This window comes from Lemur catta, chromosome 19, assembly GCF_020740605.2.
Source record: "Lemur catta isolate mLemCat1 chromosome 19, mLemCat1.pri, whole genome shotgun sequence".
Classification (NCBI taxonomy): Eukaryota; Metazoa; Chordata; class Mammalia; order Primates; family Lemuridae; genus Lemur; species Lemur catta.
In genome coordinates, this window is record NC_059146.1 from 25,218,450 (window position 1) to 25,233,650 (window position 15,201).

At 56.8% G+C, this 15,201-nt stretch overlaps 1 protein-coding gene across 3 annotated transcripts in view; it reads left to right on the plus strand.

The window, feature by feature from the left end:
* The window catches only part of ZC3H4 (zinc finger CCCH-type containing 4), a 40,749-nt gene extending 27,055 nt beyond the window's left edge, over positions 1 to 13,694 (plus strand). For all 3 annotated transcript variants that reach the window (XM_045531330.1, XM_045531331.1, XM_045531332.1), the window contains 4 exons: positions 6,784 to 7,148; positions 7,391 to 7,734; positions 10,559 to 10,810; positions 12,019 to 13,694. In XM_045531330.1, the coding sequence (XP_045387286.1) occupies positions 6,784 to 7,148; positions 7,391 to 7,734; positions 10,559 to 10,810; positions 12,019 to 13,532 (2,475 nt within the window). In that variant the 3' untranslated portion in view covers positions 13,533 to 13,694. The remainder of the gene's footprint in view (positions 1 to 6,783; positions 7,149 to 7,390; positions 7,735 to 10,558; positions 10,811 to 12,018) is intronic.
* Positions 13,695 to 15,201: the final 1,507 nt, after the last annotated feature.

Genomic DNA, 15,201 nt, shown 5'->3' on the forward strand with positions numbered 1-15,201 from the left:
TCTTTTCTGCAGGGAGTTGAGGTGGTTACATATGTATCTTATCTTGGGGGCGGGGGGACAGTGTTCTTTTCTGCAGGGAGTTGAGGTGGTTACATATGTATCTTATTTTGGGCCAGGAGAGGCCGCACTGTTTTCACTGGGGCACAGCTACATGAAAGGATTGATGCCTGGTGTGTCTCCACACATCTTTTGATTCCTCAGCCATCGTTTAGAGAGAGCCCACAATATACAGAGAAGAGTCGAGAATTCTATTTTGGTAGAAATATCAAATGTTTCTTTGAAACTCTTAGGGACTATATTGTGCAGCAGAAAAGGCAGAGGGAAAATTTGGGGGGCGTCTCTGCGAGGATGTGGAGAAAGGGGAACCCTTGTACACTGTTGGTGGGAATGTAAATTAGTGCAACCACTATGGAGAATAGTATGGAGACTGTCATGTTATGCAGTGGCAGGGGCCCTGTGCGAGCAAAAGAAAGACTGTCCACTCCTCATTGGTAAGGCACCATGAGAAAAATGCTCATCTTTGCCAGTCCCTCTGGGGAGCCTATTCTAGGGTTTTTCCACAGTGTAAGTGGCAGAAGTGATGGTGGCCTCATTTGTTATTGGAAGTACCAAACAATATCTGACTGAGGACTGCCCCCTGCTGGAGGTCCAGAGTTTGCACTCTATGCCCGTGCTGTCCCACAGGAATGCCAGAGCCACTTAGTTCATTAAAATTTTTCAGTAGCCACATTAAAAAGTAAAAAGAAACATTAATTTTAACAATAACTCTTATTTAACCAAAATAATTTTAGTAAGAAATAATGGAAAGTTGAGTTTTTTATTTAAAATTTTTTTTTTAAAGACAGGGTCTTGCGATGTCACCCAGGTTGGGGTGTAGTGGCGTGATCATAGCTCACTGTAACCTCGAATTCTTGGGCTCAAGTGATCCTGCCTCAGCCTCCTAAGTAGCCAGGTGTATGCCACCATACCCAGCTAATTTTCAAATTTTTTGTAGAGATTGGGTCTCGAACTCCCACCTTGGCCTTCCAAAATGCTGGGATTACAGTTTTGAGCCACTGCAGCTGGCCAAGACATTTTGTATTCTTTTTTTTTTTTTTTTTTTTTAAGTGGGGTTGGGACTATATTTGGTATCTGTTGGTTTCTGTGAATTGTGATACTTGAGCCTCTTAAAAATAAATGCCACATAGAGAAATGTTTTCTGAAAGCAAAACTTGATGTTTACAGAACGTATAGGCTGGTAGATTTCTGATTGGGAGTGTGCACACAGACCCCTCCAATGTAAATACATACACTCTACATTTATCTGAGGGGATTTAAGCAGCTCTTTTTTTTTTCTTTTCTTTCTTTGTTTTTTTTTTCTGAAACAGTCTCACTCTGTTGCCCGGACTAGAGTGCCGTGGCATCAGCCTAGCTCACAGCAACCTCTAACTCCTGGGTTCCAGTGATCCTCCTGCCTCAGCCTCTGGAGTAGCTGGGACTATAGACATGTGCCACCACCCCCAGCTAATTTTTTCTATTTTTAGTAAAAGTGGGGTCTTGCTACTGCTCAGGCTGGTCTCAAACTCCTGAGCTCAAGTGATCCTCCCGCCTCGGCCTCCCAGAGTGCTAGGATTACAGGCGTGAGCTACCATGCCTGGCTTTAAGCCTCTCTTAACATCATATTTATATTCTTTTGTGTGTGTGCTGTCTTTGGAATCTGGTGTTAATTTCCTACTTAGAGTCCATCTCAGTTTGGACCAGCCACATTTCAAGTACTCATTGGCCCCAGCCACCCTCTCTTGAAGCATCTGTGCTCTTTTCTCCTCTCCACCCCACTTTTCTTCAGTCTCATTTTCCTACTCCTTGGTGACATGTCCATCTGTTTAGAAATGTCAGTTTCCATCTCTCCAGTCTAGGTTTGGAAAGTTGCCTGCATTTGGGGTTGGTGATGATGCTTATGTGGGAGCAGGTGACAGGAAGGACACGAAGAATTCCCTCCACCCAGATTCGTCTGTTAGTGATACTTTGCCCTGTTGCGTTATTACTTGCTCCTGTTTTAGTTCGTATGCGGGCGTGTACGGGGCTTTTCCTTGATCCACTTTAAAGTAAGGTGCGTCCATCATGGTTCTTTACCCTTCAGTACTTGGTTACACAGAGTTTTTTGGTAGTCAGGTTTCTTGAGGCACACTTGGTGTCCAGGAAAATCCTCTGTGTTAATTTGCATTCCTATGGCCTTTGACAAATACCTGGTGGTCATGTCTCCACCCCAGCATCTACATACAGGAAATCCATCCCATCACTCCAAAAACTCCTTGCCCTTGATAGTAAACATCTCCCCGTGTCCAGCCCTTGGCAACCACTGATCTGTTTTCTGTCCCTGTGGTTTTGCCTTTTTAAGAATATCATATAGGCCGGGTACAGTGGCTCACGCTTGTAATCCTAGCACTCTAGGAGGCCAAGGTGGGAGTTCGAGACCAGCCTGAGCAAGAGCCAGACCCCATCTCTACTAAAAATAGAAAGAAATGATTTGGACAGCTAAAAATATATATAGAAAAATTAGCCGGGCATGGTGGTGCATGCCTGTAGTCCCAGCTCCTCGGGAGGCTGAGGCAGTAGGATCGCTTGAGCCCAGGAGTTTGAAATTGCTGTGAGCTAGGCTGACGCCATGGCACTCTAGCCTGGGCAACAGAGTGAGACTCTGTCTCAACAAGAAAAAATATATATATATATCATATAAATAGAATTGTATGGTAAACAGCCTTTGAGAGAGAGTGTATGTGTGTCTGTCTCTAGTCTGACTGCTTGCACTCGGCATAATGCATGTGAGATTCACCCGTGTTGTTGTGGTCAGCAGTCAATTACCATTTGTTGCTGGTGGGACTCCACTGTGTGGATGATCCACGGTCGTTGAGCCACTTGTCAGTTGAAGGGCATCTGGATTGTTTCCACTTCGGGGCAAAAACTTAGACTTTATAACCAATGGCCTTGAGCTTATTTACCTGGTTTGATGAAGCTTCTGCACTTGGCTTTGCATCTGTTCACGTGTGACCATCGTTTTTGTGTGGAAAAGGTAATTTTGACATTTGGAACCCCTTGGGTCACCGAGAATCAGCCCTGTAAATCAATCTTGTAAGGGAGGTTTTTGGCACCAACAGGTCCTTGCTGGTGAAGAGGCCAGGGTGCGGCTGTGGGGTGGTCTGGGGGTAGAAGTGCCCCTCCATGCCTACACACTGGGAGGCAGTTTGTGTTCAGCCCTTTTAATTTCTCTTATGTATTTTACATAAGAGTGTCTGTGTCTTGAGCTGGGGTCCTCTTCAGGACACCTCGGGGTCTGTTTGAGGCTGAGGGAGACTGTGTGGTGGCCAAGTCCTGAAACGGGGAGGCAGTAGTGTCGGGTGCAGGGCACAGGCAGGCCTCTCAGTGGGAGCGAGGGAGGAGGAGGAGGAGGCCACTTGGGAGTTGTGCTGTGATGAGGGCCTCAGTTAACTCAGTTAATTAGGGTGTACTTAAGCGCCTGCTGTGTGCTGAGCTTCAGGCTGGTTGTGCGGAATAGCAGTCTCCCCAGAGCTGGCAGTCTGATGGAGAAGGGGGCGTTGGCAGGTGTTCATGCATGCTGAGTGGTACCGCGAAGTGCTGCGTGTTCTGTGGCCCCAAAGGGCTAAGCCTAGTCTTAGAGGAGTGGGGAGTCCTCCGAGACAGCTGGAGTCGGGAAGAGACTGGGAGCAGGAGCAGGTGCCAGGCAGGGAGGCCACGTTGCAAAGAGGGCACCAGGCATCATGGGTGGGAGTTTGGGCGGTGACTGGGGGTGAGGCACACCCAGAGGCCAGGCCGTGGAGGGGTGAGGTGGGGGCAAGGACAGAGAAAGCTGTGGTCAGGTTTGCTCCTGTTTAATGTGGTGTAGCCTTGGTAAATTTTGGCCTTTACTTGAAGACATTGAGGCTGCATTGAAAGGACTTAGCGGTGCAGGGGTGTGGCCATCTTTGTGACAGTGAAGGTTGCTCTGCTGGTGTGCAGGGGGTGACTTCAGGGCCCAGGATGGAGGGTGGGCGTGAGAACGTCCAGTGAGCCATGCAGAGGGCCAGGTGGCGGCTTCAGGCCTGTGTTCGGGTGTGGGGAGGAGTCGGGACAACATCCCAGACAGATCCTGGTCGGAGCTGGGCAGGTGGAAAGTTCTTCATCCACAGAGCCGAGCTCATGGCCTGGGGAGGAGGAGCAGGCACGAGGGGCACAGGGTGCAGCCAGGTGGAGGTAGCGCTTGCGGGTCTGGTCTGAGAGACGAGTGTGGGAGCCACAGCCCAGGGCCAGGGTAGGGACCAGACCATGGTTGGGTCAGGGCCTTGGAGACAGGGAAGAGGTATGTAGGGGACCCTCCAGAGAGCTGCATCAAGGGTGGGGCAGCAGATTCAGCCAGTCAAAGCCTGAACTCTTTGCCCCTGGGTACCGACCCCAGCCTCCGCTGTCTCGATGGTGACGAGTTGTTCTCTGAAGTCCAAGGACTGCAGAGGGAGATGCCTTGGGTTTGTTTTCCTTGCCTTTTTGTTCATCCAGCAAATGGGACCTGCGCCTAGTTTGTGCCAGGCGGCAGAGGAGGTGGAGAGACAGTATGGCACCTCAGCCTGTGCTGATGGCTCACGGAGACCGGGCCACACAGAAAACGTGCAGGAGCCCAGAGGTCCTGTGCCAGGGCCCTGCTCGCCAGGCAGACGTTCAGGGAGGCTCCGTGAGGAGGAGAGGCTGCACTGGCGCCCGGATGTGCAGGAGTCAGGACTGAAGAGTGAGGGGATGCGGGTGGCAGACACGGCGTAGGCCACAGCTACACACACAGCTGAGGCAGTGAGAGGGCCCAGGGCTGCGACAGACGTGAGTGGACGTGGGCAGTGACATAGCCTGGGCAGCCGTGCTGACAGACGGCACAGGGCACTGGGCTCCCCACAGAGCGGCTCACCTTGAGCAGAACGCGGATGCGGCCTCCAAGGGCCCCGCACTGCTGGTCCACACGCAGGCCTGCCTGGAGTGGCAGCACGAGGGACTGATGGTTCCACCTCTCGGTTTCCCATCCCCACCGCCGCGAGCCCACATTCTTCCTGGGCCCGAGAGTCACCGAGTCCAGACACAGCTGCTGATGGTGAGGGAGAGGAAAGCCGGGAACCGCCTGACCCACGCCAGGGGATCCTGCCTCTGTCACTCCTGGGCGGAGGAGCAGGACGAACTTATACTGATCCCGTGTTAGGATCCACTAAGGGATCTGTGCCCAGGAGCTGGGGGACGCATGGCCAAGATTTCACTGCAGTGAAAGGACACAGAGCAAACTCAGCTGAGGGAGAAAGGTACACATGGGGAAGGGCAGAGGGAACCAGGCCCAGGCTCTCGGAGTCTTCACTCGGTGGTGGCGCAGAGGACATGCTTCATTCCTCAAGTCATGACAATGCAAGCGTAATGCTGTCTGCCTGGGAAGCCCATCGGAGACCCGGTCGGCACCCAGGGTTTCCACTGGGGTGGTCCGTAGGCAGCCTCTGCCTGGCATGTACCAAATTCCAGACTCCCCGAAGGAAAGCAGGCATTCGGCATAAACTGTCTTATTTGCACAGTTTAGGCCCAGTGAGCCCTTCTTACTGGTGAGGGAATGCTGGAACCCTCCCAAAGTGCAGGTTCCCAGGTGCCAGCCGAGGGCCACCTTGCCAGCAGGCCTTCCAAGGAGAGCAGCCAGGCCTGCTGTGTGAACTGTTTCTGCACAAGACTGGAACTAGTGAGACGTTCTGGTCCAATGCACTGGGCACCTCCCCGGTGTCAGGTCCTGAGGGAAGAAACTGTCCCGCCCTCGTGGAGTTGACAAGGACGGGCGAGCCAGGGGGATAAAGGAGGAGGCATCTGGAGACGTGATCTGAGAAGGCAGGGACAGTGCCTGGATGGGAGCTCGTACATACCGCAGATCAGGATGGTCACTCTGTGTTGACATTTAATAAGAGACCCCAATAATTGGGTGACAAGGAGCCACACAGGAATAGAGGGAAAAATAAGCCTGGGGAGAGGTGTGGTCCGGGCTGTGGCCCTGCAGGGCAGAGCTTGGCCATCTTGAACTGAGACGAGGCTGGGTACACGGGGGCAGGGAAGGAAACAAAGCGACTGGAGAGCTGCTCAGTCCCCCCAGACACCAGCCCTGCTCTCAGGCCCTGAAGGTCACGTTCAAGATTTGGGTTTCCTTGCAGGTGAAATGAGAGACCCTTAAAATCCAAACAGGACAGTGGAGTATCATTCAGTCATAAAAGGGAACACAGTACTGATAGATGCCGTAACGTCGGTGAACCTTGCTAAGGGAAAGCAGCCGGTCACAGAGGCCTCGTCCTGTGCAGCTCCTTTCCTGTGAGCTGTCCCGGAGAGACAGATCAGAGGTTGCCAGGGCTGGGGGCGGGGGTGGGGAGCGGCTGCTTAGTGTGTGCAGGGTCTCCTTTGGAGGTAATGAAAATGAACTGGATAGAGGTGTTGGTTGTGCGACATTGTGAATGAGTTCAGTGCCACTGAATTGTTACTCTGAAATGGTTAAAGTGGTATACTCTGAGCCAGGGAACAGGACTGGCCGCCCCCGCCAGCTGGGCCGGGAGAGCGGGGCAGAGTGGTGTCTGGTGATGAGTTCCGTCACAAAGAGGAATCTTGGTCTTTGGCCTTTGCTGTAGGAGCCTCAGGGTCCTTGTGTAGTAGATTTTTCCTCATAAACTTCAGCTCTCAACACCGGAGAGGCCCATTCCATCCTGATTCCTGGCCGCGCTTTAGACAATCACCCCCTTTTCTTTTCTTTCTCACCCACAGATGTTGGCTGATGACGCAGAAGCGGGTGCTGAGGACGAGAAGGAGGTCGAGGAGCTGAAGAAGCAGGGCATCAACCCTCTGCCCAAACCACCCCCAGGCGTGGGGCTCCTGCCCACCCCTCCTCGGCCCCCTGGCCCCCAGGCCCCGACCTCTCCCAACGGCAGGCCCATGCAGGGTGGCCCCCCACCCCCGCCTCCACCCCCACCTCCACCCCCTGGGCCCCCGCAGATGCCCATGCCGGTGCACGAGCCACTGTCTCCGCAGCAGCTGCAGCAGCAGCAGGACATGTACAACAAGAAGATCCCCTCCTTGTTTGAGATTGTGGTACGGCCCACAGGGCAGCTGGCTGAGAAGCTGGGTGTGAGGTGAGTGTCCTAGGCCCCAGGTCAGGCCGGTGGGGGCTGTCCACCTGTCAGTGCGAGCCTGCCTGGGGCAGCGTCTGCCTCTCTCTGAAGCTGTTGGAGTCCAGCTCTACAGCCCGTGACCTTGGGCTTGCAGCCTTCCTCTTGGTGCTTGTTCATCTGTGGTGCTCTCCACGGCTCCTTGGGGGTGGCCACCGCCCTTTTCCTACAGCTTCTCTCACAGACACCGTTTCCTCCTCTTCTAGGTTCCCTGGACCCGGTGGACCCCCAGGGCCAATGGGTCCTGGGCCCAACATGGGACCCCCAGGGCCAATGGGCGGCCCGATGCACCCCGACATGCATCCTGACATGCACCCGGACATGCATCCGGACATGCACCCGGACATGCACCCCGACATGCAGATGGGCCCTGGCATGAACCCTGGCCCGCCCATGGGACCTGGTGGCCCCCCAATGATGCCCTATGGTCCTGGAGACTCCCCACACTCCGGAATGATGCCCCCCATCCCACCAGCCCAGAACTTCTATGAAAACTTCTACCAGCAGCAGGAGGGCATGGAGATGGAGCCAGGACTCCTGGGGGAAGCAGGTATGTGGGGCTCCGGGCGGGGCTGCTGGGACAGGGGCTTTTCACAATGGGGTAGAGTTGGGGAGATGTGAGTTTTCTTCCTTGGTCCGAATCTCTTCAAAAGCATGAATTCAACTCCCATCTCTGTCCCATTTAATGGTTGAATGTTTTCAGTGACATGGGATTCATTATCCTGTTGAGGCAGAAGAGGATATTATGTTTATCATCAATATAATTTATTTAATCTTTAAAAACGTTCACATGCCTGGAGTCAGGAGCGTGGGAAGTTCGAGGGACGAGTGTGGAGTGGTGTGAGGCTAAGAGGCTGATAGGCCATCAGGAGTAAGTCAAGTGTCCTGGCCAAAGTCGCCTCTTCTGGACAGTTCTCGGCTTGGAGCTGCCAGTGTCGACCCTGTGACTGTGCTTGTTGTGTCCATGTGACTGGCCATTTTCCTCTTTTCCTTGTGTATTGGTACTGTCCTAGATGGCAGGGGGTTAGATGCCCCTCTGCAGCAGTGCCTCGTGCCACCCGCAGAGGGGGTGTGCTCCGCTGCCTGGGGTCAGTGCTCGAGGCCACCACACTCCTTGTGTCAGCTGCACTGCAGTAGAGGGAGGCAGATGGCAAACTTGTGAGGAGGGGATCCTGGTGGGGCAAGCTCAGTGCCTCTGTAGGGACAGTCACAAAAGCCTCTCTGAGAAGTGAAACTTGAGATGGGATTGGGGGGGCGGGCAGCCGTGTGCCCCAGGTCTACACAGGACAAGGGAAGGGGTCCCAGCACACGGGGGCTGTTGGTCGGCAAGGGGTGGTCTGGCTGTGAAGAATGTTGGGGTATACAGGGGCCACAGATGCTGGGGCCAGGGTAGAATGGGGATGCTTTTGGGGCTGCCATGGGGTTGACCTGGGCAGAGGTGAGCAGAGTGGCAGTCCCAAGGTGGCAGGGAATAGCAGGGCAAGGCTTTGAGGTTTAGACATCGCCCCATGGGGCCAACATGCCCCCTGTGTGTGCTCTGCGAGGCAGGCAGGAGCAGCATCGAGGATGGGTTGGTGGGCTGCAGGGGGCTTCGGGAGTGATGGCACTGTTCCTGACGCAGCACGGCCTACGGAGAGCCTGGTTGGGGCGGGTGGCAGCACTTTGCTTCAGCCACGTTAAGTGTGAGATGCCCCTTTTGAGGGGGCAGTTGGAAGGGCGTCAGGGAGACACCCAGGCTGGGGATAGGAACGTGAAGATTTTGGGCATCTAGGTGGTGTGTGGAGCTGTGAGAGCAGGTGTTTGGGGGAGAGCCGGGGCTTTAGAAAGATGCGTCTGAATTCTTGAGTGAGCGAAGCAGGCTTCTGAGAGAGGGTGCTGGGGTTCCCACGGCCCTTGCTTTTAACACATGTGTATGGAGAAAGCTCTGCAGGGGCAGGTGGGGGGGGGGAACCAGAGTCAGTCAGGCTGTTAACAGTAGGTGTCTCTATTTTAGTTCCTATGCCATAAAATCTAACCTTTAAAAGTGTGCAGTTAGTGGTGTTTTGTTTTATTTTTTGTAGAGATGAGGTCTTGCTATGTTGGCCAGTTTGGTCTCGAACTCCTGGCCTCAAGCGATCCTGCCGTCTCAACCTCCCAAAGTGCTGGGATTACAGGCATGAGCCACTGCGCCTGTCAGCTTAGTGGTTTTTAGTATATTCACAGACTGTTCGTTCTGTGAAGGGGGAGCCTTGACTATCTTGGTCGCTGGGTGTCCCCAGGTCTGAACAGGGGTGTGGCGTAGTGTAGGCTGGCCCATCAAGGTTCACACGATGGAGTTCAGGTGCTAGTAGAAGGTGACTTTTTGCTTTTTGCTTTATATATTTTTTGCATGTGAAACGTTTATAAAATTAATGATTTTTAATTCTATAAACTTAAATTAATGTAAATTAAATGACAGATTCCCTTTTTTGGTCGCAGTCACCACGTTTCAGATGCTCCACAGCCCCAGGAAGTAGTGGTGGCCCTATGGCCCGTGCAGATCCTGAGCGTTTGCATCTTTGCAGAGCATTGCTGTGGGGCAGCCCCGACTTTAGACATTCCCCGTCTTGGTGACTTGCTGTGTCCCACACTTGTGTCATTCACACTACACGGAGTGTCCAGGGGCTGATGCTGCGTCTGCCCTCGTCACCGTCACCGTGCCTGCTGCCGCCCCTCTGCCCCTGCTTCCCGAAGTGCCCCCTGATGCAGCAGCTGCTTAGAGACACTTGCGGAGTGCAGGACCCTGCGCGGGAGGAGAGGGCTCCACCCACCGGCCTCTGCGGTGACGCGCCGCCAGAGCAGCATTGTGGTGTATTCCGTTCTTTCCTTTGCCTGGCTTTTGTAGTTTGGCGTGGTTGAGCTCACACTGTGGGCTCACCACGAGGAACGCTGTTTTTCTTCATTGATTATTACAAAGAAACCATGAAACTCATGCTCATAGCAAATAATTAAATCAGAAGCATGGGGAGTAGAAAGTGAAAGATCACCAGCCCGTCTCTCCAGAGTCTCCTTTCCAGAGGGACTGTTTTCTGTCTGTCTTTTCAAAGCCTTTTCTGAGAGTTTTACAAAATACGTACAGTGTTCCATCCTGTTTCCACCTCATGAGCATTTGCCCTGTCATGAAACCCTCTCTGTGACCCTCATTCTTCACGGTGGCGTCGTAGGCGGGAGTCCCTGGAGCTGCGCCGTTCCCTCGGTCGGGCTGGCCACAGCCCCAGGCCTGGGGAGGGCGGGCGGACGGCCGTAGGTCTCACCATCGCCATCAGGGGTTGGGTTTTGCAGCGAAGGGAAGGGGGGTTGCAGTTGGCACCTGGAGGCCCTTCCCGACACGAACCCTCGGTTCTTCCCTGCCACAGAGGACTACGGGCACTACGAAGAGCTGCCGGGGGAGCCTGGGGAGCACCTCTTCCCCGAGCACCCTCTGGAGCCCGACAGCTTCCCTGAGGGAGGGCCCCCAGGCCGGCCGAAGCCGGGCGCCGGTGTCCCCGACTTCCTGCCCTCGGCCCAGAGGGCCCTGTACCTGAGGATCCAGCAGAAGCAGCAGGAGGAGGAGGAGAGAGCGAGGAGGCTGGCTGAGAGCAGCAAGCAGGACCGGGAGAATGAGGAAGGCATGTGTCCTCCCAGGGGCAGGGGCGCAGGCCCCCCGGGCCGCTGTGCAGGGGAGAGGTGGGGAATGCCTAGGTTTGGTTTCCTGTTGGGAAGGAGCCTGTGGCCAGGGAGGACCCCGTCCAGGACAGTGAAGCCAGGCTGGGGCTGCTGCATATCCCTGAGGAAACTGGAAGTCAGGGCTGCCCTCTGTGTCTTGGGGTTTGGGAGAGAACCTGGTCCCATGGAGAAGGACAGTGGGCGGGGCCCTGCAGGAGACAGCGGTGGACAGGATGGACTGCCCGCGCCCTTCCTGAGGAGGCTTGAGGGAGACCTCACAGCCCCCATCCCTCGACCATGCTCTCGGGGGGCCAGCAGACAAGAGCTGGTCGTTGAAATAAACCAATGATAACTGTAGTCACAGACAGCCACCAGGTCTCAGCGCTCCGTGGTCAAGCTGGTGGCGTCCACCCCAGGGTAAAATGGACAGGTGGTGGCTGAAGCCAGAGGGCACGGGTGGCCCTGACAGGAGCCTGGGAGCCAGTGGGGACAGCAGGAGGGGCCCTGGGCTGGTGGTTCACATCTCCCCTGCCTGGAAGGTTGTGCTCAGGCCAGGTTCTGAGTCTTCCCGTGGCTTCGCTTCTTACCAGCTGGTGATGCAGTTCATCAGCATCTGCCCTTCCCTGGGATGGGGGACATTGTGAGTGGCCTAGAGGCAAATGTCTGTGAGCTCCAAGCCCAGTGAGAGCTGAGTCAGCAGTGGCTGCTGCCAAGACCTCCAGAAAGAGGTGCCCGGAGCCGGATTTGCCATGTTGGGGGCTGAACCAGCCGGAGGGGAGGGGTGGGCAGCAGAGCCCGGGGCCCAGGAGTTCTGGTGCGGCCCTGGCCCTGCCCCCAGTGTGAGGGCACTGTGCCTCTGTTTTCTCTTCTGTCAAATGGCCATGATAGTAACACTACTTCCTGGATGGTTGTGAGTTATTTAAATAAGACAAACCACTTAGCCCGGTGCCGGCACAGCAGGAAAGCTCCGTAAACACCAGCCCGGGCCTGCGGAGCCCTGCTCTCCTCGGTGGCCCGCTGCGGGGAGGGCTCCCCGGGGGAGGAGGCCCTGAGCCCCGCAGAGGTAAGGGCGGAGGAGCCTGCCACCCAGTGGGCTGCTTGGGGGTCAGAGAAGACGGATGGTGAATGTGGCAGCCACTCATCCCCTCCTTGTTGCTGTGTTCTTTCTCAGGTGACACCGGAAACTGGTACTCCAGTGACGAGGACGAGGGTGGGAGCAGCGTCACCTCCATCCTTAAGACCCTGAGGCAGCAGACATCTAGCCGACCCCAGGCTTCAGTCGGAGAGCTGGGCAGTGGGCTGGGGGACCCCCGCCTCCAGAAGGGACACCCCACAGGAGGCCGGCTGGCCGACCCTCGCCTCAGCCGGGACCCCAGACTCTCCCGCCACGCTGAGGCTTCTGGCGGTCCGGGCCCAGGGGACGCAGGGCCCTCAGACCCTCGGCTGGCTCGTGCCCTGCCCACTGCCAAGCCTGAAGGCAGCCTCCATTCCAGCCCCATAGGCCCTGGCAGCTGCAAGGGGTCTGGGCCATCCCCCACGGAAGAGGAGGAGGGAGAGCGGGCCCTGCGGGAGAAGGCCGTGAACATTCCCCTGGACCCCCTCCCTGGGCACCCGCTGCGGGACCCGAGATCACAGCTGCAGCAGTTCAGCCACATCAAGAAGGATGTGACCCTGAGCAAGCCAAGCTTTGCCCGCACCGTGCTCTGGAACCCTGAGGACCTGATCCCCCTGCCCATCCCCAAGCAGGATGCGGCACCCCCAGTGCCCGCCGCCCTACAGTCCATGCCTGCCCTGGACCCCAGGCTGCACCGTTCCACCACCGCGGGGCCCCCCAACGCCCGGCAACGCCCGGGTACTTCCACAGACCCCAGTACGTCCGGCTCCAACCTCCCTGACTTTGAACTCCTCTCTCGCATCCTCAAGACTGTCAATGCCACAGGCCCCACCACGGCCCCCAGCTCAAGTGACAAGCCCAGTGACCCCCGGGTGCGGAAACCTCCCACCGACCCTCGACTGCAGAAACCAGCAGACTCCTCGGCTTCCTCCCGGGCCACCAAGCCCGGCCCCACGGAAACGCCATCTCCAGCCGACAGCCCCAGCGGGGAGTCGTCCCCGCCAGCCACCGCTCCCTACGACCCTCGAGTGCTGGCAGCTGGCGGGCTGGGCCAGGGCAGCGGCAGCGGGCAGAGCAGTGTGCTGAGCGGCATCAGCCTGTACGACCCGAGGACTCCCAACACGGGTGGCAAAGCTGCAGAGCCGGCTGCCGACGCGGGCGCCCAGCCCAAGTGCCCCGAGGGCAATGGCAAGAGCTCAGCCTCCAAGGCCAAGGAGCCGCCTTTCGTCCGCAAGTCCGCCCTGGAACAGCCCGAGACTAAGGCCAGTGCCGACGGGGGCGCTGCCACCGCCACAGACAGGTACAACAGCTACAACCGGCCCAGGCCCAAGGCTGCCGCAGCCTCCGCTGCCACCACGGTCACCCCACCGCCGGAGGGCGCCCCACCCCAGCCCGGGGTGCACAACTTGCCTGTGCCCACCCTCTTTGGGACCGTGAAGCAGGCGCCCAAGACGGGCACGGGAAGCCCATTTGCTGGCAACAGCCCGGCCCGTGAGGGCGAGCAGGACGCAGGGTCCCTGAAAGACGTTTTTAAAGGCTTTGACCCCACTGCCTCCCCCTTTTGCCAGTAGTGTTAAGCCAGAGGCAGCACTCCCGCCACCCTTCCCGCCCAGGGTGGTGGTTAAGCCGGAGTTGGGAACCTGGGGGTGGCGGGGGGCTCTGGGTGTTCTTTCTTTTTTTCTTTTTTCCCCTTTTCTCCTTTTCCTTTTTCTCTCTTTCTTTTTTCTTTTCCTTCTTTCTATCTTTTTTTTCTTTTCTTTTTTGTTTTTTTCTTTTCTTTCTTTCTTTTTTTTTTTTTTTTTGAGTAGTACTTTCTTTGAGACTTATAAATTGTATATGACCATCTTCAGTTCTGGTCAGTGCTGTGGGCACCCAGACTCCCACCGAGAAAACCAGCTCGTGCCTGTGAACACTTGTGAGTGCTCAGGCCGAAGCCCCAGTGGGCCCTGCCTGGCTGGGCCCCCCTGCGGCCGGGGGCTCCGTGGGTTTTCTGGGCACCGCTTGGGTCCTCCCCCCAGGACAAAGGGAACAGCAGGCATCTGAGAAGGCACTGGACGTCACTCGCCCTGTGCCACTGGGCACAGAGAGACGTGGGATCCCAGCCACAGCAGGGTCCGAGTGGAAGCAGGCCCAGGCATTTATTTCCAGAACCCTCGCGTGCACCGTCCCCGTCTCTTCAGCACAGGCTGTGACAGCCCATTTCAGGAGATGCTGAAAGTGAAAACGAATCAAAAGAAAGAAGAGCCCTCGGCAGCGTCCCGGGAGCTCCTGGCCGTCGCCTGCTCTGGTCTGTCTGGATTGGCACAGGCAGCCCTCTCTGCCACTCTCCATCAGAGTTCGTCCCGAAAACCAACACCCTCCATCCTGCGGCAGACTCCGGGACGAGATGGACCTGGACGCAGCAGGGGCCAGTGCGAGGCGGTGGCCCCGGGAGAGCTGCGTCCAGGAGGCAGCCCCCCCGGAGCACGTGCTTTCTGTCAGTATTACCCGGCCTGCCCTGGCAGGGCCACGGCCTTCTCCCCCCTGCCGGGGTCTGCCCTGGTCCTCAGAAGCCACAGCGCCCAGTGTGCCCGCACTGCTGGCCCTGGCCCCTGGAGACAGCTCAAGGATCCGAGGTGTGGCCACTCGGCCAGGCCCCAGCGCAGGGAGCCCTGGCGCGGCTCTGCAGCCAAGTGTTTCTTCTCTCCCTGCTTCTCTGCGCCTCGTTAAGCTGCGTTATCTGTAGGGCACAAGGTATCGGTTTGTTTGGTGTTTGGTTTCCTCTCCCAGGCCGACAGGTGCAGGCGTTCAGAGACGTGTCGCGGTGTCGGGTTTGTGGACACTTCAGAAAGGGAGCCTGAGGGGAGGGTGGGCGCCTGTGGCCAGGGCAGGAGAGGGGCGCACTTGGCCCTTTCCAGGAGAGGGACCCGCTTGGCCCTTTCCAGGAGAGGGACCAGGACCCCGTTGGGGGAAAGGAGGGACCGAGGACTGTGTCCTCCCCTCATCCGGCTGAGCCGAGACAGTGGAGATGCCTGCACCGGCTTCTCCCCACCCCCGCCCCAGCTCTCCCACCCCGGCTGAGGTCCAGCCTCATCCACAGAGCCCAGAGGAGGCTCAGCCCGTGGATGTGGCCGAGGGAGACTGGCCCCAGGAGTGTGTTTACTTGTGTGTCCATCTCCTGCCCGCCTCTGCTGGTCCTGCCGCTGGCTGAAGGCCTGGGTCTCTTCCTTGCTGACAGCGAGGACACCTGGTCACCAGCTA